Raw genomic sequence first — 27,448 nt, 5'->3', positions numbered from 1 at the left:
CCCCAGTCTTCGTTGGTGCTAAGGGGCTTTGCAACGAGAAAGTCACCCCAGCTGGATTCACTCTGGCTTGGATGCTTTTTCCTAGTTTTGCCTAATATGGCCAGGTTCTCTCCATCTCCACCTTCCCGGCTCATGGGAACAGCATGATAATCAAAGAGCATGAGCGCTGATCAAAAAGGAATGTGGTGGATGAGGAACGAGTCCAGGGGCTCCGAGGGGCGCCAGTGACCTCACTACGTCTGAAGTTAGTCTTTGATTTTACTTAACTTCCTCTTTTTCCCCCCGGTCTTTCATGATTTTGGCAAAAGACGGCATGCAATCAAGGTTCTATTTGAGGCAGCTGTGTAAGCAATCCTGTTTAACTGGAGACAATGAAAAATTAATCCGAGCCCAGCGTAAGTAAGTTTTCATGGAAACAATGAAACCCCTTGAATATTATCATCCTCAGCAGACGGTTGCTGACTCTCCTGATTCACCAAATTACCTGTCAGATTTTACTACTCTCTGCACAAGCCGCGTCGGGAGTGGGCTCTGTCTTGGTGTCACCTGGCGAATAAAAAGCTGATGGCATAAATGGAAAACGTAAATTGTGCTTCTTTTCGCTTCCATCTGCGCCCCGCTCTTCTCTCTACTCCTTGGGTAGGAAATCCTCCGTTCTGTTCTTTTCAGATGCGTTCCTGAGAAACATCCATACACGCACTCGTGTACCTTTGTTAAGGTAGGTGCAAGCACCTTCTCTTTTCCCCCCATTGAGGAGGTCATTAGTGCTTTTAACACCCGTCTTCGTAAGGGAGGGGAATAAACTCCATACTTGAACTGGGTTTTGCAAGAAACCAGACCCCTAAGCCCATGGCATGCTTGTCCTGACTGATGATGACATCATGAATGGTCCCTACTCTCCTCTCTGACCTTGGCACCCTTCTCCCGTCTGTCCCTCTGCTGGGAACACCCTTCCCCCCCGGAGCCAGGAGGCTCACTCCGGATTCTTTCAGGTGTCGGATGTGAACCGCTCCAAGGGGACCTGGCTTACCGGCCCAACCATGCCCTGACTCAGTCTCCCTCACCGTGCCTACCTCCTCCTGGCACTTACGGTCCTTTCTGCCCTTCTAGTCCCCCTTCTCTGTCCTCCCTGGACAGTAAACCACGGGAGAGAAAGGTCTCAGTCTCCCCAGTGCACTCTGGCCTGGCGGAGTGAGCGCCTGGCACAGAGAAGCATCTGTTGATGCATAGGTGATAAAGGGGTGCATAAAAGCACACGCTGCAGCATGTTGCATAGAGTCACCCCCCCGCCCCCGTAGCGATTCCTTTGGGTCTCACCTTGACTGTATTTTCTCGGGGCAGACTGTTTCCGTTCCCTGGAGAGACGGCACTTTCACATCTCGCGCTGGGAGGAGTGCTGGCCGTCGGAGGCTGCGGGAAGGCTGAGCGGCACATCGGGGCCACTCCCAGCAAGGGTCCCAAGTTGCAAAGCATCTGTTTTGCGTATTAAGCCGACTGTGGCCTTGAACTCACTTCCCTGCCTTCATCATGTCCTCGTGAGTGTTGCGAGCCAGGAGCCACCAGAGTGTGGGCTGGGCCGCCGGGGCTGAAGTCCCTGGTCCGTGCTTACCAGCTGCGCACACCAGGGAGTTTCTTCATCTCTGTGTGCTTCGGGGTCCGTCTGTAGACCACACAGCAGCTACCTGGTAGAGGTGTGGACATGCAGGGAGGGTGTATAAAGGACTTCGAAAAATGCCCAGTGTGTGGCAAGCACCGTCAAAGTATGTGCTAATATGATTTGTTGGAGATTTGTCTTGGCTTCCTAGAATATTCTAAACCATCAAAAACTCCTTGGTGGAAGAGGGCATGAGCATGAATAACAGGGCTGCTGGGGAGAAGCCAGAAGCCGTCGATGGTTTGTTTTTCTTCCATTTCATACACTTGGACGCACCCCGCTCACGGGAACTGCTGCTTTCCATGAAGTTACACTAAAGGTCTTCATAATGGACTGGTTCCACTCCACGAAATGCATTTGGTCTGACATTGCAGGGGACTCCCTGTTCTCCAGGACTGTGCAAGATGGCATTAGTAAGGGATGTTTCTGGAAGGAAATGAAGCACCCCACTGTTTAGCAAAGACATCCCCAGCACCACTTTTCCCTAAATCCGACCCCTCATGAAATGTCTTTGCCTGTGGTCTCAGCTTGGGAAGGGCTGTGTGATGGATGTTGGTTTCTGCTTAACTCAGGATTCTTCCCACTCCTGCCTCCCGGTGCACATGATGCAGACGCGGCCCAGAGGTGCGGTACGTGGCACCTGCATAGCCAATCCAAGTGCAGCACATCCTCAAGGCGCCAAGCTTGGTTCACACACAGGTGCTCGGCCTGGGACCAGAAGGCAGAAAGGGCCTTGGAGATTTGGCCTGGCCACAGGAACACGGCTTCTCTCTGTTGCTGGACTGGACCCTGGGAAGTGATAAGGTCGAAGCTCATGTGGCCATCATGTGACAGCATGGAATGTGAGAATGACTCCAGTGGTGGGAAGCAGAGATAAGCCCAACACCTTCAAAGGGAGAACGCCATTTTCAGTTGACATCATTTGAAGCCAACCCCCATCGTATGGACACAAGTTGACTCCTAGCGTTCTACTTCTCTTCTTTTTTCTTTTTCTCAATTCAGTTTGGGTTGGCTCTTCTCTCTCTTGAATTAAAAGAACATTTTTGATAAAGCCAGCTCTGGGTGGACCATTCCCCGAAGGAGGCATTCTACTGTTCTGACATGGGGAAGGGTCTTAGAAGATGAGCCATGCTTGAGTCTCCCCGGGAAGATCTGGAACCGGGACTGGATGTCTTCTGCAGGGTCAATGAACCAAATTTGCTCTTCAAATGACACATCTATCTGCTATGGGCCCCCTCACAGTTTCCAGTTCTTGTGCTTGCAACCCCCAAAATAGCAGGAGCCCCAGTAATAACACTTACACTTAATGCAAGCCAGGCACTGGTATAAACTCTTTCATTTAATTCCCAAAACAACTGTAGGAGGGGGCACCCGGGTGGCTCAGCCGGTTAAGCATCTGCCTTCATCTCAGATCATGATCCCTGGGTCCTGGGATCGGGTCCCAATTTCAGTTCCTGGCTCAGTGGGGAGCCTGCTTCTCCCTCTGCCCCTCCCCCCTGCTAATGCGCACGCGCTCTCTCTCTCTCTCTCTCTCGCAAAAATAAATAAATAAAACCTTAAAAACAACTGTAGGAATGGAGATGCTACCATTGTCATCCCTGTTATGCAGATGAGAAAACCGAGACAGAGAAGGTTGGTAACCTGCCAATGTCCCGTCAGGAAGCCGAGGTGTTGGAATCCACTGGACGTCTTATTTCTGGGTCCACACTCGGAAGCATCCCGCGATATCACCGACATGACACGGCAGCCAGCCGGTGGTGTGGCTACTTCCCCCCACGCCCCTGATGGAAGGTCCAGGTACAGAGATTACTGTCAGGCGAGAACAGCATTCTACTTCTGTTCATTCTCAGAAAAAATCATATAGGTTTTTTTTATGGCAGCCGGACATGCTCTAGACCGGGGAAAGCAAAAGTGAAAACCAGCATTCCAGATGGGTTCCCAGGTGGTAGGGTTGCAGCACTCAAACACAGGGCTAACAAGGGCTAACAACGTTTCAGAATTTCAGGTAACGGCTCGGGTCCAAGACATTTAAATAAAATGACCCAACCCAACACATGTAAATAAAGTGAGGAAAGAAACAATGTGTTCAGGTCCAAAAAGTCAACAAGTTCCTTAGGAAAAACTCCCCCGAACAATACAGTTGTCAGAGATATGCATACAAAGTGTCAGTCATCGTTCTCCATTCTAGACTACTCTGTTCTTATGCAACCTTGTTTTGCAGCCTCCTTTAATCTGAACACCTACAATGCAGGGAATCCGAAAGATCAGAGGTGGCTATTGATTTCTTTAAAACTTTTATCTATTCAGGTTATGCTACATCACTGACCTTCACGTGGTTCTTAGGGGTCAGTCAAATCATGGCCAAAGTTTTGCTCTCAGTTTTGCAAAGAGGAATCCCCAAAGAGGTGGTGAGTTTCTTGGAAAGAACAAAGGATTCAAAGGTAGAACATAATTTGCTCCTCTTAACCTGCCAGGTGTTTTGGACTAATTACTTTGAATGCCTTTGGACCTCCGTCTCCTCACCTGTAACAAGAAGACAATAGCCAGGACCTTATCCAACCCTCAAAGGTTTGCTGTGATGATCAAGTTCAATTTATCCATGGAGATGCTGTTGCAAGTGATAAAGCTCCATCATGTCATGAGGAACTTCTAGGTCTTACAATTTACATAACCTTCTGCAGTATCATTTTTAATCTTAGCCCTTCATATAGACAATCCTGGAGTGCCTGAAAGAACCCTGTGTGAGTTACCTACTACCAGGCAACAAATTAACTCCCAAACTTTGTGGCTTACACATGCTTTTGCAGACAGCAGCTACCTCATGAACTCAAACATGAGACACAGGAGAAACTGCCTTCCATCTTGCTCATCAGGGATTTGGGGAGGGTCTCCGTCCCAGCCGAGAACCCTCTGGCATGAGCCGATCTGCACCTGCGTGGTGACCACCGTCTGCTCCCCCATGCAGAAACGTGAGGAGCTGGTGGAGTATTCAGGTGACTTGGCTTTTATCTTTAACTTGAGCCTCTGTGCTTCCTCCCAAGGTGGAAAATTAAAGGCTTGATGGATGAGGTGTCTGTGCCATTTAGCTGGCCTAGTTTATACACTGCTGGCAAGGAAATACTGCACCCAAGATGGAACAAGTAAGGAATAATAAGGACCACTTATGAAGAATTAATGTGATGTGGGAAATGGAAAGGAAAAAGGTATTAGGTTGCCCAAGAAAGGCAGGCAGAACAGCCCACAGAACAGCCTGTCACCGGGTCTTTGAGAAGAGAACCATGTCAGGGGTCTGAAGGACTCATTTCAAGCTATTAGAATAATTTCTTGGGGCTAAGAGACTGCCTCTCTTCCACACTCTGTTTTTTTTTCCTCCTCTGGGAAGTATTGCTGCATTTTGTCCTGAACAAAAGACCTCAAGTGTCTGGCCAAGTCGGGGAGCTGGGCTGCCATGTCAGAAAGCGTGGTGCTCGTCGACATGAAGGTGGCAGAGGGGAGAGGAGATGAGTTGTCCAGATGTGCGGAGGTGCGTGCTGGACGGCCGCCGTGGCTAGTGCAGACCTCTCTCCTCACCTGGGCCTCTGCGCTAGTTGCTTGTGTCTTCTCGGACCACCCCCGTCTGTTTTCTATATATTCACTGACAGTATTATTTACCTAGATGTGCTGGTGCCACCATCCTGCTTAAAATAGTTTAAAGCCTTCCCATTGTTCTTCAGATAAAGAAGGAGCCACGTCTCCATGGGCTGGCCTCCCCTGCCCTCCACCCTCTCCGCCATCCCTTGGGCTGGGCTTCTGGGTGCTGGTGCACCATCTTGGATCCTGTGAGCCAGGGCAGCCCCTAGGGGTACCTGTGCCGGAGACAAGGGGCCTGGGCTTTGGAGGGCAATGCAGAGCAGAGGCACCAAATCTTCCCAGACTCCTCCAGGACAGAAACATACACTTTAATGTACGCGGCCCTAAACAAGCTTTCTTACAGAAGCAATTGTAACCCACAGCCTAAGCGATACCTGCTCTGACGATGAGTTCTTTACTACCACACGCCTCTCTCCATAGTGTCTGCCAGGGTTGCAACAAGATATTTCCTGGCATACTTATGGTTGACTTATTTTTTCAACTTTTCAAACGGACGATGAATCCTATGAGGTCAGGGTCCATAGCTGTCTGGTGAGCCCTAATATTCTCAGTGCCTGGCAGACCCTCGATAATTATTTGATTACCAAGTGCAAATACAAAACTTCAGGTTAACACTCTGAGACCCTCCAATCAGGCTTAGGTAGTCAGAAGCTTCCTTTCTGTGAGGGTTTCACAGGTATTCGGAAGGCAACACCCGAAGACTCCCTACTTCCCAAGCCTTTGGGGGAACAGCTGGAGCCTTCCTGCTCCCTGCAGGTCTGAGCTCCAGGTGCCAGCCTGGCATGAAGTATCAAGATGAAGCCGAGCTATATTTCCTCTTGCCAGCAAGCCTCAGGCTTGGGCAAAGCTATGAGATCCTTGCCAACTGGAATGCCATCTCAAGAAGACATCTGTTTGTCTGGCAGTGCTTAGCTCAACACTGGCAAACAAATGGCTTCATGCATCCCTCACTGGGTGAACGCTATGTCCCCCGTCCTTTATTCCAGCCCTGGAGAGGATGAGAACCCGAGGGGACGGCAGGTGCGGAGCTAAGCAGTATTGGAGCATGACGGTGGGCTTGGTTTCTACTGTGAGTCCCTACCAATGCCTGGGGGCACCGCCTCACTGGCTCCCAGGACACCATCCTTCTAGCATACGCAAACTCCCCGAACGTATGCCTTCATCTGCACAATCTAACTCCACATAGCATAACAAGCATTGTTCATTTACCCAGTCATTCAGCAAATAACCTTCACATTCTTAACACAGAGTTCTGTGATCCTGGCTTCTCGTCTAAACCACAGATAAGACAACCCAAGTCAACATATCGCCACCAAGGCCATTCATGTGTTCGTTCACTCAGTGAGTATTCTGTTCCTTCTCTGTGCCAGGAACTGATCTAGATAAGAATACAGAGGTGAAGACTATGGGCAGGGCCCTCATGGAGTCTACATTCTTGTGGGGAGGGACCAATGGTAAACGAACAAGGTTATTTGACGTTGGTGAGTTCCAGAAAGTCAATCAGGTGATCGGCGTGCATGGTCACAGACTGCCTCTCTGAGAATATGACATCTCAGCTAAGACCTAAAGATTAGAACGATCAACTCATACAAAGAGTCCAGAGATGAAATGGCAGGTGCAAAGGCCCTGTGGCAGGAACAGGTTTGGCTCATAAGGGACAGGCTTCCCAGAGGCCAGGGTAAAGGAAGATGGGTGATTGATGAGAGAAGCATAGGAGTCAGATCAGGGGGCTGGGCAGGGCCAGATCACCAAGGGCCTTGGAGCTCACAGTCAAGGGCTGGGGTTTTATTCTGGGTGTGGTGGGAAGCCCTGAAAGTTCAGACCAATAGGGCGTTTCGTGATCTGATTATACTTTAAAGAGAATACAGTACTTGGGCTGTTTTGAGAAGAACAAGCTCAGCTTAGGTGAGCTCAGCTTAGGTGAGAATTTAAAAGGGACCTAACCAGAGTCTGTGCACGACACGTGTTTACAAACAGCCACCCTTCACACGGCAGAGGAACTGCACACCCAAGGGAGACGCTCCAGAAACATGGCAGGTCCCGGGGCCACAAATGTCACTCCAGAGCTTCCCAGGAGGGACCGGGGTGGACTGGACCAACACCCTAGAGGTCCACACCATGATTCCCATGTTAAGGGTTGCTCTCAGGCAACTCACTAGCCAGGTCACCCGCGAGGAAACAAAAGAGGAGCATCGAGAGGCCCAAGGGCTTGTTAGCAATGTGTGGGCGAGGGTGATGGTGGCGTGACTCGTCAGGCCAACATGTCAGTGTCCTCATTTACCTATGCCCACACCACTCTGCTCAGCACAATGCCAGAATTTATCCCACAGATAGAGTCACGAAAGTGCAAGGTGGTGTTTGGACAAGGTGGATCAAGGTAGGATCTCCAGGCAGAGGACTGAAGCCCCTAAAGGCCAGTTAGTAGGGGTTGGTTTAGATAAGCGATGCTGTATATGCAATAATAAGCCAATGCTTTTAAAAAGGATAGTAAAGAACTTCACGGACTGATACGGAAAAATTACAAGATATGTGAGTGGGTGGAAAAAAGAAGCAACGTTGTTTCAAGTTGAAGTAGGGGAGGAAATATGTATGAGTGTGTGTGCGTGTATGTGCACATGTGAATGAGTGTGTGTGTGTGTGTGTGTGTACGTGCGAATGAGTGGGCGCGTGTGCAGGTGTGTGTGCACATGTGAACGAGTGTGCAATGCATGCATGAGTGTTGCATGTGTGCGCACACGTGCGAATGAGTGTGCAGGTGTGCACGCATGCGAACGAGTGTGCAGGTGTGCAGGTGTGTGTGCGTGTGAGAGTGTGTGCGTGCTTTCACATGCAGAGAATGTCTTTGGAAAGGTAGATGATAAAGTGCCGATGTTGGTGGCCCCTGGGAAAGGAGCTGGGTAAGTGGAGGGCAGCAGATTTCTGCCTGTGGACTTGTTTACGTTTTGAATTTGGAACTGTGTGAATACATCACCTTTCTTCCCCCACTTCTCCAAAAAAAATAATAATAAATTAAGAGCAAAAAATAATAAAGGCAGAAGCAGAAAATGTGCCTTAGTAAAATGACAAATTACAACAAGACTTCGACCTTTGGGTTGGCTTATAAATAGTCAAAGCCAGGCACATTGGCCCCACGGGTGCCCGCAGGCTACCTGTGCCCCTCTGGCATCCATCTCTGCCGTCCCTTATGCCATCGGGCGGCCCTCAGGGTGGAAGCAAAGCCCGAGCCAGCCAGCTGCTGAGCCCCCGGGTAGAGCGTGAGCCCAGAGGAAGAGCAGAGGGAGACAAGGGGGACCGTGGGCAGGACCGAGCTCCAGCAGAATGCTGGGGACGAGGTCCAGGCTAGGGGGACAGTGCGGCTCCGTGATTGACACGTGCCCCCAGGGGAAAGAGTGCTGTGTCTTGTCACAGTTACAATGGCAGGAAGTCGGAGCCACCGTGTGAAAATGTCAGGAAGAACTTCAGGAAGCTTCACCCTGTAGAGAATACAAGAGCCAAGGGCCTCTGTGGGCAGTGACTGCGGACTGACATCATTAATTCCCATGAGCTCCCCATGACAAAGGTACCACTGTTATTTATCATCCCATTTTCGTATAAAACCCAAAGACACTGACTCATTTGCACAAAACCACCCAGGTCCCAAAAAGAAGAGCTGAGCCTAGGGTCCACATTGCCTGGCGGGCTCCAGAGGCCATGCTATTAATCACAGCACTATTTTGCTTCCTGGGATACTTGGGGATGGAGGTGCTGCATGAGCAAAGCTTTTCCCATTCGGGCAGAAAAGAACATTAAAGTTTTTAAAAAGGGAAATATGATTGATCTTGAGCCAATGAGAGGGCTAGGGGCACTGACCCCCGTGAGTTCCACAATCCACGTATAACTTTCAACTCCCCCAGATTTAACTACTAAGAGCCTGCTGTGGGCTGGAAGGCTTGCTGATGATGTAAACAGTCGATGAACACTGTAATCTATACTGTGTGCTCACAACAATGGAAGCCAGAGAAGAGAAGATGTTACTCAGAAAATCATAAGGAGAGCATCCATGTACAACCCCTGTATTGATGAAATTCTCTGCATGGACGTGGACCCATGCACGTCAAGCCCACATTGTCCAAGGGTCAGCTGTGGTTCACTCCCCCGCCCTTTGCCGTTGTCTCATAAAGACCCGTCAGGTATGAGAAGGCCCCTCAATCTAAACAGAAGTCCCTGAACTTATTTATTTTTATTTTTTTAAGGATTTTATTTATTTATTTGTCAGAGAGAGTGAGAGAGAGAGCACAAGCAGGGGGAACTGCAGAGCAGAGGGAGAAGCAGGCTCCCCGCTGAGCAGGGATCCCGACACGGGACTCGATCCCAGGACCCTGAGATCATGACCTGAGCCGAAGGCAGATGCTTCACTGCCTCAGCCACCAGGTGCCCCTAAAATTCCCTGAATTTGAAGGGGCTCCGGTGGATGGAGCCAGCATCTTGCGGCAGCTCAGCGGAGCCCAGAGGACTCTGAGCACCTCGGGCATTGCACACAGAGGGGCACCGCGGGGCTGCCAGGTTGCTGTCTGAGAACCAGCGATGGGGTGGCTACATCAGGGGACACTGCGCGGGGTGTCTCCATGGTGAGATCATGGGTCTGAGAGCCACCTGCTCAGGTCTGGGGCCCAGTGTGGGCACCACAGCCTCCTCTTACGGTCAATGACTGGTCTGGCGAGAGCTCAAGACACCTTAACCTGCGCCAGTAAGTCATCTCAGGACAGATGCTGAGATAGATCTACTTTATACATGTTCCCTTTGGACTGGGGACCACATGTCAACCTGTGGCAGAAGGAAGAAGAGAGAAACCCTCCCTTCCGGCCAGAAAAAGCCTTCACTGAGGCTCAGGTGCAGAGAGCCGAGAAGTCAGTCTCTGGAGGTGATGGGGGGCTGGGCTCCGGGAGAGGCCCTTTGGGGTGTGAGGACAAGCCCGGCCACGTGTCTGCACTCGGGCAGCTCTCCGTGGCGCTGGCAGATGCAGGATCAGACAGAGTGGGGTTCAAATGCAGGCCTGGCCCCGAGGAACTGGGGGTGGGGGGAGCAGTTCAACCCTCTGGGCACCCGGGTTCGGGTTATATGTCGCTGTGCCGTAAACTGCCCTCCAAACTCAGTGGCACGAGACGATCATTTTACTGTCTCTGTGATTCAAGCATTCTGGAAGGGCCGGGCGGGGTGGCCGGCCGGACACCATTGTCTCCCAACCAGGGTTCTGCCCCGGGTCTCTGCACGTGGGCTAACTGCCGGCTCCCCCAGCCACACAGCGTCCTTGTGCTCACATGAAGCCAGTCACAAAAGCCTCCCCATTTTCAAGGGGCAGGACAAAGGCTCCACCTTGTAATGGGTGAGTAGTGACATTCGGAAGACCGTGCAGGTGGGGACGTTGCAAATGTGTCCGTTGCATACATTTCTGGAAAACACAGCCTCTCATACATGGGGTCATCATTTGAGAACCGAGTGGACCCTCATTCACCATGTGGGGTCTGGGGAAGCAGAGGGTGACATGCATAAAATGCCCAACGTTGTGAAGCCTCTTCCAGGTGCCATGGTTTTAAGTCCCAATGTCTTGTCTTTCTCTACAGAAGCTGATTTCCTTTGGGGAGGCTGGCTCCCTCCACAGTGGGCAGGCTTGATGGGATGAAAACCCACGGATTCTGGACTCCACAGCTTTTCGCCATGGGATGGAGGAACCCAACAGCCACGGCAGACGTCAGACCAACGTTTGACGCCAGAGCCAGCCCTTTGGTCTTCAGGAACATCTCCTCTTCTATTGAGCTTCGCCAAGCTTCTTCTCTACCTGTTCTCCCACTCCCAGGAGCTTCCAGCACATTCTCTTGGGAGAGTTTAGTTTCTATAAATGCCAGAACACACCAATAACCTCAACCATGTTGGGCTTTAGCCTTCGGCGCAGGCTGAGCGTGGGAGAGAAGGGAATATTTTACTGAGAACACACACAATGTGCACATCAAGAAATTCTCCTGCCACGGGGGCTGATGTCAGCCTGCTGAGGATGTAGAGTGGGCTGCAGGGGGACAATTCTGATTTCTTCCTCTGGGGACCTGGAGTGCACACCCATGCCACCGATTGGGAGATTTTCATTTGCGGAAGGAAATCTGCCTGGTGCACTTTCTGAGGCATCTCCAATTCTTTCTTCAGGGGAAGACTGGGTCTGGGCAGTTTCCTTTGGGGAAAAGCAGATTATCTTGGTGTACCATTCCCCTAAGCTCTGCTGATTCTGTTTACACGAAGCAGCTATGAGAACATTCATATTCCAGAATTCTCCAAAAACAAACAGCCAAGCACAGTTACAAATGTAAGATCTGCAATCGAGACCACGGAAGTGAATACTAATGGGCATTTTAGTCACCGTTCTCTGCGATTTTTGCTTTTTGAAAAGCTTCCACCCTTTTATTACCTGCCTGATTGACTTGTCTCCCCTGCAGCCGAGCTGAAGCCTGACGGGCTTGGGGGAGGAGAGGACCAGGGGGGCGTCAGCTGGTGGTCCAGGGAAATGCACGGACCTGGAAAGTCTCCAGTGTAGACCAGCTGGAGAATGCCGGCTGACCTGCCGCCCCGCCAAACAGAAGGTGGGCGACAAGAGGAGGGATGAGGGACACCAGGCCCCAGGCAGGTGCCCTGTAGGGCTGCCCCTAAAGAGAGCCAGGGGCGAGAACAAGGGTAAGGGACCAGAGGACGGATGTGTGTTAACAACATCTGCTGGAAACACAGGGCAGTCTGTGCACCTCTATCTTCAGGAGGGATCCCGTGCAGAAAATGGGGGAAGCAGAATCTCACAAAGGGCTGGCCTCGCTTCGAAGTCCCTTTAAAAGAGGCAGACCGTCTAGGCCGGGATGGCTCTTTTGCTGCAGACTTTACCCCTTGAGGATACAGACAACCAACCCCCTAGCGCATGCAGGTGTGATTTCCTCCAAAGTGGAGTGCGTGATGGGCTCAGACGGGCTGCCACTGTGCAGGACTCACTTGCTGGTGAGCCGTGTTCCTCAACGATATTCCTTTTCTGGGATCCGCACAGTGATTTTTAAAAATCTGAGCAAATGTTTACAAACTGGGAGATTTCACATGACAGCCTGGATTTTCAGCTTGTCTAGAGAAATCCCAAGATTGGGCAACGCGGGGCCTGCATTTCCCCCCACGGAGCCTCCAGAGGGAGGAGGGGGCACTCCCTGTAGGCAGGTGCACACTGTCCTGCTCTCCCTGCACGCAGGGCCCACCCCCTCCGTTCACCTGGCTGGCAGCCCATGCAGACATCCCTGCCTGAGCTCAGCCACGTGGTCAGCCGCTCAGCCTGCAGCCTCTGGGCTGAGCACCCAAATCTGTGGCCTAAGTTTATAAGTCTCTAGGGGACCCTGCCGTCTCCCAGGAAGTGGGGGGCCCAGGGAGGGGCCATAGAGGTATAAAGATGTGCACTGCCGATTTATTTCTATGAAAAAGTTAGCAACCACGATGCCCTGCAGCAACAAACTTAGTAAATTACTTAGTAACCTGTTAGCCACAGCCACTTAAATAACCAAGTTTGGGGCAGGTGCTTTGGCAATGTTACTTTACAAAAGGAGACATGTCACAGTCTGGTCCCAACTGTATAAAAATACTTACATGCGCAGTAACAGTTACAGCGAACATGAGGTGTGGAATATGGGTTTACAAAATGTGTTTTTGAATATGTTTTTCTGAGGCTAAAAGTGACATATGGGCATGGAAGAAAATAAGGCTAATAAAAAGACAAGGAAGCAACATAAAGTCTCAATCTGGAGCTAGTGCATCTTGAAGGCCTGCAGAGCGTTTACTCTCCCGTTCCAGCCCCAGAGCAGGTGCAGGGACGTCGCTGATATGAGCAACAGGGTTCGCACGTTGGAACCGTAACCGTTCACGCTCACCTTTAACTCATGCAGCAGACCTGAGCGCTTTCCATTTATTTATAGACATGAAAGTTATTTTAAAAGAAAACTTATCATTTGCACAAATATTCAGTCGGATGCTTCCTCCCTCTGCCTTCGTTTCTTTTTTTCACCTCCCCAGTGGTGTGCTGACTCTGTTCGAGAAACCATGAAAAAGATTTACCAGAATGGTGTATACAAAGCATTCTGTAAAATGCCGGGCACTATGAAGTATGCAGAGTGTAGTTTTCATACTCTCAAGCATGATGAAGGATAGAGTATTACTGCTATTTACATTTTTATTTTTAAGATACTCTGTTTCCTGGAGGAGATTATAACAGCAATTATTTTAATAACAAAGCCCAACAGGAAAATTTTTAAATGCCCAAGTGAACCAATTTGAGTGAATGTGTGCAGTAAACACCAGCACGGGGTGTGAGGCTCAGTGGAGAGTGGTTTAGGTGGAACCGGGGGACCCCTCCACCCCAGGGAGCCAGCCTCCATCACAGCCACAGAGGCTCCAGCGTGGAGCTCCCTGCAGTTCAGACACACGGAATCTCTGGCATTAGCCTGAACTGCAGAGAGGAAGGCTCGCGGAAAGCGTCAGCTAGAATTGTGTGTCAGATAAAAGTGCAGCGCTGGGGTCGAGGGCAGTCACGGCCAGCCACGCCTCCCTCCAGGCAGGGGTCGCCCCCCAGGCTTTATGAGGCTCCTGCTTAGTCGAGCCCCAGCTGCTCACACCAACCCTGCTACCCAGTTTTGAAGAAAAATTCAGAATGGGGAAGGAGATGAAAGGCCAAGCAGGAGATGCTGCCTCTGGAACATTCACCAAGAGCGCGGCCGAGGGCACCCCTGTGTGGCAGCCAGCTGGCCACATCCTTCATCCCCATCCTGTGGACACAGGGACATTGGCTTCCTGCTCGGTTCACTCAGACTCATGGCCCCGGTGCGGGGGCATCTGGACAGAATGGTAAGTGCTCCGTTGGCCTCACACCCTGTGAGTATGAGCTGCGATCTAGGAGGTTGTTAGCTGAGCTTGCATGATTGCGGAGATGCTCAGACGGCTGAAATATTAATCTTGGGGCTAGAAATAAAATGCAACACAATTAGGTGTGGGTGTGGACCGTTGCCAACTCTCCTCCTGGATCTGAGGGTTTACGGACGGATGGCGGCAGGACCCCAAGCCCAGAGGTTCCGGGCTCTGGGGAGAAAGGGTTCCATCGACAGGAAGGCCTTGGTGGGCAGCCTTCCTAACAAATTCTTCCCCCCAGTTGTACACGTAAGAGGCCATTCCACCAGGGAAGGAAGCAGGGGCCCTCACGTTTCTGAGAATCCCAGGTTGGGTTTGTTGGAAGCAGACCCCGAGACGTGGATCCATGCGTAAGTGAGTACTACAGGTAAGGGGTGGGGCGGAGGGAAGCTGTTCACTCGAGGGAAGGTGTGTGGTCGGAAGAAGTGCCAGCCTCCCACGTCCCTGGGGGGCTCTGCAGCGTCCATCACCACAGAGGGTTGTCTGCGCCTGAGTAGAGGGAGGTGGGTTTTTCTCCCGCACACCCATCCGTCATGTGCAAGGCCTGCCCCCTGAAGAGGAAAACTCTGGCTTTCCCAACAGTCTCAAGAGTGGGCCAAGTGCCCAGGGGCCCACGGCAGTGCTCTGAAGGACGCAGGTGCAGCGTGTCAGAGCAAAGCCTGCTGCTGGGGACTGGCTGTGTCCCCCCGCTCTGGAATTCATCTCCGGGAGCCCGAACCCCCCAGTGACTGTCCTCGGGGAAGGGACCGTTAGAAAGATAATTAAGGTTAACTGAGGTCATAAGGGTGGGGTCTGAATCTGATAGGACCGGGGTCCTTATAAGAAGAGACACCAGAGTGCTCTCTCTCTCTATCTACCGTTCTCTCTCTCTCTCTCCCTCACCCCCCCCCCCAAGGGCACACAGAGGAAAGGCTATGTGTGGACACAGCAGGAAAGCCAGAAAGAGAGGTCTCTCCCAAAGCCAGCACTGAAAGCACCTCGATCTGGGACTTCCAGCCCCCGGAACTAGGAGAGAATAAATGTCCATTCTTTAAGCCCCCATCTGTGGTATTTCGTTAAGTGCCGCCCCAGCTGACTACCAGCCCACGCAGGTGCGCAGAAGCTGACAGGGGGCTTGAAGGGGGAACTCGGGTGGGCAGCACGCACCACACCGGCGATTCATTGCCTGTCTTCCCATTATGACAGGAATATGCACCAATGATGCCCCTGTTCTAATCACAAGGATTATCATTTAAAATAAATCTTACAGTTTTATACTTACTGTAATGCACGTTAGGGACCAGCAGAAGTACCTTAACCATGGACTTTCAAGGATAGTCTCACTAAAAATAAAGATGAATTTAAAAAACCCAGAGCAATTTAAAGTAGAAGGGAGCAGTGGTCTGAACGTCCATGAGGAGGCGTGGCTTTGGGCGGGCGCCGGCTGATGCTGACATTCACGTGGGGTCTTCCATTTTCCAGGCGGATTCCACAGCGTCCCCCACAACATCCCTTGAATAAACGGCTCTTCTGATCGAATGAGCCAGGATCATCACTTTTTAGTGCTGCTAACTAGTCTCGCTAGTCCGGGCAGGAACCTACACTTCCCTCTGAATCAACTGGCTTGAGTTAAATGAAGAAGGCAAGTCAGTCTGAAGAGGAGGGTGGGTGATGCGCAGCTAAGGGAGGGCCGGCTTAAGCCACTGGCCTGGGATCCACGTCCCTCCATTTCGGGGCCCGGCTGCATTCCGGGCAGAATCTCTGCAAGTCCCTCCCATGTCGCCTGCAGCCGGGCCCCACCTGCCACTCTTCTCTGTGGGAGATCTCCTGATTTCAGAGAGTGCGGGGCCTCTGTCCGTGCTTGCAAGGCTGTCATTCTCTGTCCCTGCAGATTCTACTGCAGAAAGCCCTCCATGGCCCAGAAGAGCTGTCAGCCTGACACTCCTGGGGAGCCCCACCTCCTGGCACCCACCCCTCTGTGTACAACCCTCCCCTGAGCACGGCCCAGACTTGGCTTCTAATGAACGGAATACAGGAAGAGTGTGCGGACGCCACTTGCGAGATGAGGTTATAAAATACTCCCGACTCCCATTGGCTGCCCTTCCCTTTCTCCCAGGACCTTCTCACAGGCTGGACCCAATGGAGGAGGGCCCCCAGCAAAGAACAAGAAACCAAGGCCCCTGGTCCTATAGCCCTCGAGGACCCGAATCCTTCCCACGACCACACGAGCCTGGGAGTGGGTCAGCCCTGCTGAGCCTTCAGATGAGACCACAGTTCCTGGTGGAGGAGAGGCCGACTGCCCCTTAGTGACAGACCCTGGGGAACGGGCCCCAGTTAGGATGTGCCCAAATCCCTGACCCATGGAAACCATGAGATCATGAACGTGTGGTGTTCTGAACTTGTAAGCTTGAGGGTAATTTGTCACAGGGCAGTAGATAACAAGTGCGCTTGGCCTTTGCTCTATAGGCAGAGGGAAGGAAGCCCTCCTTCCCTCCGGGGGGACTTGCACCTTCCATGTCAAGGAGCGCCCTTTTGGAGTTGGGGTCCTTCTGGTCCCAGGTCTCCACAGCGTGTAGGTTCCTTGATGAGGGGTGGTCTGGATCTGACTCAGTGTTGGGTGGACGTCCGTGCACAGCACCGCCCACAGGGCAACCAACCAAGGCTTCCCGCAGAGCGCAGTGAGGAAGGCGGTAAGCATGGGACCCCCATCAGTGCTGTGCTGGTAAACAGACTTCCCAACAAAAAAAACAGAAGCTCACCCTCTCAGCAAACACACCTTGGCCCACAGCAGACTTCACAGAGACTCAGCGCAAACAGGGTTGCCTCCGGGACTCTTGAGAACGTGCTCCCACAGGCCCCCCTCCCCCACATCGAGATTGCTCCCAACTGGGTCATGAAGAACGACTTACATGCGTAACTTCACTTAATGAACACCTTTGCTTTTATTTGCCTAATCAAAACCAATCTTATGGGTTAGTTAGACTTTACGTGCATTTGATTCAGGAGATTTAATTTTGACTCTGATTTCCTGCTAATACCAGTGGACCCTGGCATGCGTTTCTTTCTAGTCCCTTTTTCACGAATCGAAACATCTGGATACACAACCCACACCCCATGTGATATACTAACAGTCCTTCTTGGGGGTGATCTGGGGAAAGGCTGGTGTTTGAACCAGGAAGCTGCTCAGGACACAGATGTTTTCGCTGGCTACCCATTAAAGGAAGCACGGCGGAGAGAGGGTTTATGATCAAAGAGCCGGGTGTTTCTAAACAAAGTGGAGAATTTGCAGAATTTTTTCTTGGCAGCCTTGCAGCGTTCCCTTAAGAAAATGTGTCCGATGATGGGATACGTTTTCCTTTAGTGTTACTCCCTTCAAGAAAATACACAAAACAGAATGTATCAAGAGCCCTAAAAATGATCAAACTTTTTGATTCTAAAGAAACCACCTTAAGCGAAAAGAGAAGTGGATAAAGCTTTACGTGAAAGGTGGTTTACTGCTACAACGTTTACAGTAATAAAAGTTAAGAACAACTGCAACGTCTGAGGCTCAGACGTGGGTAGGGTTATTTACGCAGCGTTAAATCTATATGACGGAATACCATGAGACCAATAAACTGTTTCTGAGGACAATTTAATGTCAGGAGAAAATGTGGTCAATAGAAGTGAAAGCATCTTAAAATCTGTGTATAGATTACGATACCAGGTTTGTAACATAAATACACTGACTACACACTTACTGTGTGTATAAAACACTGGAAGGGAATGAACCAACATGTTAACAGTGGGTTATCCTTGGCTGGCAGAATATTGATGCATTATTTGACTTTTCCCCCCAGTATAACTGTGCTTTACAAATACTCTAAAGTAAGTATGTGTTGTTTTATACGCAGGAAACAATTATTTTAAATAATAATCCAGGTGTCTGTATAGAATCTCACATAGCATGTCCTTACATACTGTCTCCACAGATGGTCACCCCCTGTTTAAATCCCTCCTCACTCAAGTTGGGGTCTAATCCCTCACGTTTGGACACCAATTCCGACGTGGGCATTTTCCCCGCACCACCAAGCGGTGCTCCCACACCAGCCGGTGTCGTCCAGTTGAACCTGATCCTGACCCCGTCCACCCAGAGATGGCATTGGATCCCCCAGGCGAGGGGCTCAGTCCCACAGGACTGCCCATCCCCCTGCAGGTATCAGTGCAGGCTGTCACCTGGGCTTCTGACCCACCGGCTATAAACCCGAGGTTCCAAAGCCCCCCTTCCTTGGGTTTGATTAATCTGCGAGAGCAGCTCGCAGGACTCTGAGAAAGCTTCACTTACTAGGTTAAAGGATGTAACTCAGGAGCATCCAGATGGAGAAGATGCACAGGGCGGGGTGTGGGGAAGGGTGCGGGGCTTCATGTCCTCTCTGGGCGCCACTCGCCCTGAATCTCCACGGGCTCACCCACCTGCAAGCTCTCAGAGACCCAATCTTTGGGGTTTTCCTGGAGGTCTCATGATAGAGGTAAGATTGATTACATCCTTGGCCAATGGTAACTGAAGTCAACCTCCAGCCCCTCTGCCCTCCAGGGAGATGCTGGGCGTGGGGTTCGGGTGACCCAGGTGCTTCCCAAAAGTCACCTCCTTAATGTAAGAAAAGTCACCTTTGTTGCTCTCTTCACTTAGGAAATTCTCAGGGTTTCAGGAGCTCTGTGCCAGGAACAGGGAAGAAGCCCAAATACATATTTCTTATTATAAAGCACAACACCACACCCTTTGTGCAAAGAATGAGCACTTGGAAGAAAGCAGCTTCCGATAATCCAGGGAGGGCAAGGGGAGGTGACCAGGGACCTGAGCCCAGGTGGACAGCATGCCCGAGGCCCGGAGGCACAGCCAACCATGATAACCAGGCTCGGCTTCAAAGCTCAAAAACAGACTCAGAACCAGAGCCACACCTGCTCCGCCTGGAGCTGCCAGAGGGTCCTGCCCGTGATGAAAGTGCCTACAGATCTCCAGGCTGAGGGGTTAACTGCTCTGCTAAGCAGCGGTTAAATACGAGCGTAAGGCAAGCCTTCCGGGCGGTGACCCGGTCACCGGACCCTGCGCCGCCGGGGCTTACCTGTTGCGCGAGCTGGACCCCAGGCGCTGACACAGCACAGTGGTGGTGGCGTGCTTCCCTCCGTTTCCCATCTCCTGCTTCACGTCCCACTGCCGGGGCTCTCTGGTCTGGGTGCCCAGGATGTTCACCCCCTTCTTCACCTTGGCTCTGCGGGCATGAAGACAGGCGGGAGAGAGCCACAGTATTAAAGACCTGGCCTTTGCAGAGGTGCCCAGGCTCCACCATGCTGCAGTCCACCACTCCTTGTGCAATTGTCCATGTTTTCGTGGCCCGTGCAGAGATGCGTGAAGGGCACTGGAGGGAAAGGTCCCTGGACACCCCTGAACCGAGAAGCAGCCCCGCGAAGCGTTCAGGGGGAGCATCAGCCTGCCTCGGCCAGTCGTTCTCATTCGGGGTGGGGGGTAGTGTCCACATGTCTGATTGTCACAACCAGGTCGGGGAGTGCTGTCTGGTGGGGAGAAGCCAAGGATGCGGCTACACATCCTACCATGCCCAGCACGGCCCCCGCAACACAGACTCGCCAGTCGGGGGGGTCGATAGTGCCCTGGTGGGAAACCCCTGCCCAGGCTTACACTCCGGTTTTGCCACTTTGTCACTGTGTGGCTTCAGGCCACCTATAACCTCTCTGTGCCCCAAGTCCCCCTCTGTCATGGATCTGCTCATAAAATTTCATTTCTGAAATAGATCGTTTGAGATTAAGAGGAATTTGCAAAGCCAACCCACCCACCCCAGAGTTCTCGTGAGCCAAGCTTCCAGGGATCACATCCGACTGAACTCAAGCACAGACCTTACTTAGATCTCACCCAGCGTCCCAGGCACCTGCCTTTTGTGGTGTGTATTTCTAGAAGTGCTATCTCCCGTGTCGATCTGAGTAGCTACCATCATGCCCCGGCACCCCCGTCTTGTCCCGTGTTTGCCAACAAACTCTGCAGAACTATTTGGTTATATGCAGAGCTGTAGCTTAGAAAATGACACGGACCCACATGCACCCAGGCGCACACGTGCACGCCTGCCCCACTCACCTCCCGGAGCGGAGGACATAAATCCTCGTGAATGGTTAGAAAGCTAGAAGAACACAACCCCGCCAGCCTGCCCACCATCGGTCACTGCGAGGGAACGCGAGGAGGCAAGGGTCGACAAGCCACACCTGCACTTTCAAAGTCAAGGTGTCCCAGTCCGTGTCAACCCCCCAGAGCTGCAAGATCACATCAACAGCAACAGGCACCGTTCCTTTAGAACCTTCTCCCAAGTCTTGCATTCAAATGATGTGCGGAACGCACTCGTCACCTTGGCTGCAAGGAGACCAGGGCACGCCTGAGGGACAGACATGGACGCACTAGCGCGCCAAGCCCCCATTTGTCCTGAGAGCGGGAAATCGTCACCCATCGGTCGCTTACCGGGGACACCAGCTACCGTTATGGCCCGTAAGAAATGTCTCATGAAATGTGACTTTGCTTGAAACCCCGTTTTGCTGCATTTGGATTTCGCTCAAGACTCCAGGTTTCACCGAAGCTACAAATTGTTCTTTCCACTTAACAGTTCGCACAAATTGGAGGATTCTTGCTGACCAGTGCAGTGGCTGGCTTCATCGGTGTGAGCCGGAGACACGGGGTCCAGAAGGCTGATTTTGGGAATGAGGCATCTTCTGCATGAGTCCTTCAAGGAAGTGGCCGGTGCGGGAATTTGGGTCCTCGGAGTGGCAGTGTTGCAACGAGAGCCCATGGGGAAAGGTGGTGGGATGAGGGATGCTCCGTGAGGATGCCTGGCTTCTCAGGAAGGAGCTGGGCACCCGCTGGGGTGGGAGAGGCCACCTCTTTTCAGCATCCCAGGGGCGAGGGGAAGGCAGTGGGGTGGGTGCAGGAAAGCCGGCTTCGGGTCCAGCTCTGCTGGTGACGAGCTCTGTGACCTTGGGGAGTCACTCCCGGACCTCTGCTTTTTTTCATCCTCTGTCTAGGGGGTGGTTTAGTTCAGTGCTCCCCAACTTGTGGGTCCACTGTTGCTGGGGTCGGGAGGTGACTTTGGACGCTCAGAGACAGCGCCGCGTCACCAGGCCAGCGTTGGTACCAGTGCCCCTGGCAGGCATGGTGCAGGCTGCCGAGCGGTGTCGGCGTGGGACTCGGGCGTGGGCCTGTCCCGCGGGTGCTCCCCGCGCTGTCCCTGAGCCGCCTTTACACTTGATGATCCTGTGCAGCTTCTCAGTGTCCAAAACCCAAATATGCCCCTCCCTCTTTTTCAAAAGGTGCCTGACTCGGGTGTAATACAGGGATGATGAAGTGTCCCTTAAAGAAAATCAATGTTGAGTACAAACTCGGAACACAGAAAGCCCGATTTCTGTCCTCCGATGCATCTGTCTCAGGGTGGGCTAGAGTCTCCATGTAAAACGCTCTCTCTAGAGGCTCCTCACGGCCACTGAGCTTCTAGAAGCCACTGGTATGGCTGCTGCAGGAATGAGCATCTGTGCGGCTTGAGGAGGGGGCTTGGGGGGTGGGGGCTGCGTACCACCTGGTCTCTGGCCCTGTAAGGCTGAGTCAGCTGAATCTGATCCGCAGAGTATGTAATAAAGGAAAACGTATAATTAGTTGCTATTACGGGCTGGACGTGTACTTCCGTCCAAATCCATATGCTGAACCCCCACCCCCAAGACTTCAGAATGTGACCTCACATGCACACAGACGCAGTCCGGCTCACGGGCAGCTACGGGGTGGCCCTAGGCAAGGACTGGTGCCCTCATGTGCCCCGAGAAGGGGCGGTTTGTAGACGGATTCCATACGGGGAGAACACCATGGAAGGATAAAGCCAGCCGTCCGCACACCCCGGGGAGAGGTCCGGGCCAGGTTCTCCCTCAGAGCCCTCAGACAGGACCTTGATTCTGGATTTCTGGCCTCAAAAACCGTGAGACGACCCACCTGTCCTTTAAGTCACCACCTGGTACTTGGTTATGGAAGCCCTAGCAAATGGATACAGTTGACAACATGAAAATAAATCCAAGGAGGGGCACCTGGCTGGCTCAGTCGGTAGAATAGGCGACTCTCGATCTCGGGGCTGTAGGTTCGAGCCCCACGTTGGGTGTAGAGATGACTTAGAAATAGAATGAATTTAAAAGCTCCCATATAAAATTCTGGATTTCTGCTTTTTATGCCACTGTGATGTTTAGTCACTCAGCAAACACTTAGTGAGTGTGGCACATGGTCCCACATGCCCAGGGCTGGGTTCAGAAGATGCCACCCACAATCCCCATCCCTGATCCCACGAAAATGAAGCCAGGGACTGCTCCCAGAGCCTCACAGATGGGAATTAAAGACCCAGATCAGCTGGTCTCACACTAGGGAGCATGCAGGTGGGCCTGACCTCCTCACTGCAGCCCCGTGTCAGCGGACTGTTCTCTGGCTGGTGGTGCGAGGGGCTACTGGACGGTCCGCGTGTGACAAGGGGTCACCTGCTGTCGTTGTCTTTGAGAATGGAGTGGCCGTGAGCCCAGAAATAAGGGGCGGCCGTTAGGAGCTGAATGTTGGCCCCTCAACAATCAGCGGGGATGCAGGGGGTCCCCCCCCGGTCCTGCCACCACCGGAAGTGAGTTCAGCCAACAGCCTAAGGGATCTTGGAGGAAGACTCACCCCCAGAGCCTCCAGACAAGAACCCAGCCCTGCTGACACCTGATTTCAGCCTCGGGAGACCCCAGCCCAGAATTCGGTTCATAGAGAATCTCGACCCACAGCACCTCGAGCTAATAAACGGTGGCTCTTTTAAGTGAGTTGCCAGATTTGTAGTGATCCGTTGCACATCCTGGAAAATGGCCCAGTGTTGCAGGAGCAACAAGGAACCCAGGAAGGCTGGGGCAGAAAACATGAGAACAGAAAGCGGGGGGTAGGAGGCGGGGCAGCGTCCCCTGTGGAAACAGGAAGTGCGGGTGAGCGTGACCGCTCCGTGTAGATTCAGCACGCTTGCCATGCTGTTCACTAGTGTGTCCTCCTGGTTTCCTTTATTCGCTGACATCAGGGTTTCTTGGCTCAGGCTCTACTGATAACTGGGGACAGACACTGCTTTGCTGCAGGGGAGCTATGCTGTGCATTGTAGGAGGTCTAGCTGCCTCTACTCCGGGGATTGCAGTAGCACACTTCCCACGTTGCGACAACCAGACATGTCTCCAGACTTTGCCAAATGTCCTGGGGGGGGGGGTGATGGTGTCAAACCATCCATGGCTGAGACCCAGTGATTCATCGGACCCTTCTTGGCACAGGGCGGACCACGTGCATCCCGAGGCATGGACCAAGTGACCCAACTCCTACCCAGGAGCCAGTGTATCTTCTAGATGCCCCACTGCTGGATTATTCCCTTCATTCTTTCTGCAGAGACCTTCAACAAAGAGGCAGACTTGGGGGGCTCGCCACTCTCTGCCACAGAGTGGACATTGCTGATGTCTTTTTACAGCCGGCCCTGGGAGCAGTCATCAAGGGCATGCTCACCCAAGAGCTGGCAACATGAATAATGCAGTGAGGGGGGCATAAGGACCAGGGGCCCAACCCAGAGCGCCTCCGGGTAATGCAGATAAAAGGGGCCCACCGGCCCCTGGTGTCTATGGACTCCTCCAAAGACCGAATGAATAGAGAGGAGGTCGGAGAAATCTCGTTGTGATAAATGACCATCTCTAAACGTCCTACCTGACCTCATGGTCTCCAATGCATCTTTCCGGGGGAGCTGGCTGGGACCAAGCTAAGCAGCAAGCAGTCCCTGACACAGCCCTCCCCTCGCCTGGCCCCTACAAGGAGATGCCATGAGGCAAGACAATGACATCTCCGCCTGTCCCCCTGCACACAGCTGTGCTTTCTGTCCTCTCTACCCACCGGGCTGGACACCACCTTCACACGGCCTCCTGACACACACTCGTGATGGCTTCTGCAGCGGACAACACAGACGATGGCACTTGGCATCTGGTGGTTGCTGCGTATGAAGGTGTAACACGCTGACCGTCTGCCCCTTGGCTGGACGAACACTCCTACGTTTATGTCCGCAACCACTCCCCCCGGGGACACGGCACAGCCTGAGAAGCCTAGCAGCGTGGAGAAAAGGAGCTGCGGTTTTCAGTATTGCAAAACACTTCGGGGAAAGCAAACACGAGTCTGGGATCTGGGTCTCTATATAACTAAAGTGACATCCGCACTGTTCTTACAACGTCGTCAGGTCCGCACGGCTACCCTGGGTCTCGTGGGCTGGTGCTCGCTGCCTGCCGGTTAGGTGTGAGCAACATCCCCCCCTGCGTTCGCCCAAGTCCTATCCTCAAATTGTTGACATATTTGTATGCTCTCTGTGGTATCATTAATATTCTTCTATAAACAAGGTACTTCTCTCTCTCTCTTTTTTTGCTTTAGTGAAGTTATTTCAAAAAGGAACTGTATGTAACGACCACAAATGAAAAAAAGAACTTTTTTTCAAATGCACCTTAAAATAAATATGTGACAGTAACATTTTTAAAAAGCCTGATCATGAATCTCCTAAAGCAACATCCTGAGCTGCTAACATGCGCCTCACACTCCGGGAAGCACCAACATCCATATAATGTAAAAGTGCAGGGTCTTCCTTCATACATGCAGCTTTAATACACAGTCTTTCAGGACACGGACAGAAGGGGAATCCAAAGGGTCCTGTGTCAAGAAAGTATTGAAAACACTTTTTATGCATTTTGTTGCGATTAGTGTGAGCTGATTTCTGTCTGCCCGTCTCCCACCGGGACCCCAGTGAACACCATCACCCCACTCCCAAAGCGACTCCCTGACCTGGAGCAGCAGAGCTCTGGGGGACAGCGGCGTTTTCCAGATGGGGCCCCGCTTCCTGTCCACTGGTGTGTCTTCTTGAATCATTCCTAGATTCCCTGTCAGGGCAGCCCTCTGCCTGCCTACGGGAGTGGAGATCCCCGGGAAATGAGGCACAGACTGTTTCCAAGGAGGTGGAAAATGTTCCAGTGGTCACCACTGCAACTTCTTAAAAGAACTTGTGAGTTTGTGCCTGTGTGTGCATGTGTGTCTGTATGCATGTGTATGTAGGTGCCTGTGTGCGTCCAGGCATGTGTGTGCATGTGTGTGCATCTGGGTGGGCGTGCATGTGTGCCTACGTGTGTGCATGGGCATGCATGTGTGTGTAACCACTGAATCCAGCTCCCTGTCCGTGTGTAGGCCTCCTTGCCTCTAACTGACGAAGACCAGAGCTACACGGGATGATTTACATGGTAAATGTTCCCAGAGTCTTGCATACCAACAACCGCCTTATGCTCATCGAACCACTCCAGGCAGGTCAAGCCTCTGACACGCGTGCTAAGGATTCTCCATGTGCACACCCCCAGGTCCATTCCTGCCCTTCATTCTACTCTGTGCCCCAGGTGGCTGACCCAAGGGACCTTCTACCCTTGCTCCAGGGGTGTCTGGCCAATGGGAACACGATACCAGATTGCAGGGCAGGGGAGGGATGGGTGGGGCATCTACAGGTCTCCATTTGGCATTGTGATGTGGGCAGCAGGTGCTTCCCTGCATCAGGACAGCCCCACCTCCAAGTCTCCAGCTCCCATAGGGTTCCGGCAACGGTGGTTTCCCCGCCTCTTCAGGCCTGGGGGTGCAAAGCTGGTCCCCGCATGCCTCAACCTGCCTGCACCTCTATAAACTGTCCCTTCAATTGCAAATGATTTTCCATTAACCTCGCAGTGTGCCTTTTGTCTATTGCTGGCACCCGATGGGGACGCTAGGATGTCTTCTGTCTGTGGCCCATCGGTTCTCTGTTACTCCCTCCTACATGGTGGTGATGTTCACTCCGTTGTCCATGATGACAAAGAATTTCTACCCATCCCTCCAATGATGGCAGATCTCATCAGGTCTCCCCCGTTTCTTGGAGCTGGCCTGCTTTGAGTCACCATAGAATATGCATTGCACCAGGTCATCTGCTCTTTCTTGGCATTTTAGTAACACGTAGGGCTATCTCTTGAGTAAGTTTAGTGAAACGTTACGGATTAAAATAATTCACCAGATCCCAACCAGAAGGAAATACCGCGACACATGTCTCTCAGGCTAAAGAAAGTAGAGTTTGGTGCATGCACTTTCTTTGGTAGGTGGCCATATAGCCCTTGCTCTACCGTGAGAAAAATTGGCATTGACTCAACTGTTTAGCAGTTACAATTTCAAGAGAATACCGACAATATAACACGGACCCATCGGTCACTTTCGACCACTGTCCACACGTAGCTAAACGTGCTCTATCCCCCTCAACGATTTCATGCTAAAATCTTTCAAACCAAAACCCAGATACCACGCTGTTTCACTTGTGAATACCTCAAGATTTTTTAAAGCATGATCACATTCCTATTATCACGTCTAACAAAATTAATAAGTTCCTAATGTAAAAATTTCACTAATTATCTCAAAGATATTACTCGATGTAATTGGTTTGTTCCCATCAGAATCCACACAAGGCCAACACATGGCATTCAGCTATTATATTCTTAAGTCTCTTCTATTCTGCTAACAGTAGCACTTTCCCTGACCACGAAGGTGGTTGATTTTTTTTTTTTTAATACTAAGTCGTTTGTCTTATGAGGTCCACATGCTGGCTTATCTGGTTGTGTCTTCACATGGCCAGCCGATCAGTCCCTCCAGTCCTGTATCTCCTTTCAATCGATTGTTGGAAATGGAAAGGTGGTTGCAGATGGATCCTGTGGCTTAGGCACGACCATCTCAGGAGCCTGCTCTGTGTTTCCTATTGTATCATGTGCCGAGCCCAGATGGGGTCAGCATACACTAAACTATCCTACGTAAGGATTTCTGGGAAGAGTAGCGTGGTCATTAATCAGTGCTCCCCAGGGTGGGGCAAAACGAGACAGTCCTGTTACAAACGTTGGCTGGCCACCAGTTTGTCGTGACTTTGAGAAGAGGTCTAATTCTGGAAAGGGCGGATGCGTCAAGTTTGAAATGAGAAGCCCCGCAGCGCCCCAGCAGTGTAGGGCAAGTCTTCCTGAGACTGGGAATCCATCCTTACAGCCCTACAGGCAAAGGTCTCTCATGCTGTGTAGCATGGAGGGGTCCCAGCCGCACCCTGCTAGAAACTCTATGTGCCCCCAGCATCACTTGGAGCGAGGCTTCCAGGCAGAGGGTCTCAACCAGGGGAG

General features: G+C 51.9%; 1 protein-coding gene across 1 annotated transcript in view; it reads right to left on the bottom strand.

Moving 5' to 3' along the window:
• The window catches only part of TMEM132C (transmembrane protein 132C), a 318,194-nt gene that overhangs the window by 104,391 nt on the left and 186,355 nt on the right, over positions 1 to 27,448 (bottom strand). Inside the window, exon 3 of the mRNA XM_088019420.1 lies at positions 19,306 to 19,452. Within this exon, the coding sequence (XP_087875546.1) occupies positions 19,306 to 19,452 (147 nt within the window). The remainder of the gene's footprint in view (positions 1 to 19,305; positions 19,453 to 27,448) is intronic.

The sequence above is a fragment of the Eumetopias jubatus genome, unplaced genomic scaffold, assembly GCF_037043125.1.
Source record: "Eumetopias jubatus isolate StellerSeaLion01/CBP00866 unplaced genomic scaffold, mEumJub1_p1.0 scaffold_16, whole genome shotgun sequence".
Lineage (NCBI taxonomy): Eukaryota > Metazoa > Chordata > Mammalia > Carnivora > Otariidae > Eumetopias > Eumetopias jubatus.
The sequence above is the reverse complement of the archived record's forward strand: the minus strand, read 5'-3'. Positions and strand labels throughout refer to the sequence as shown.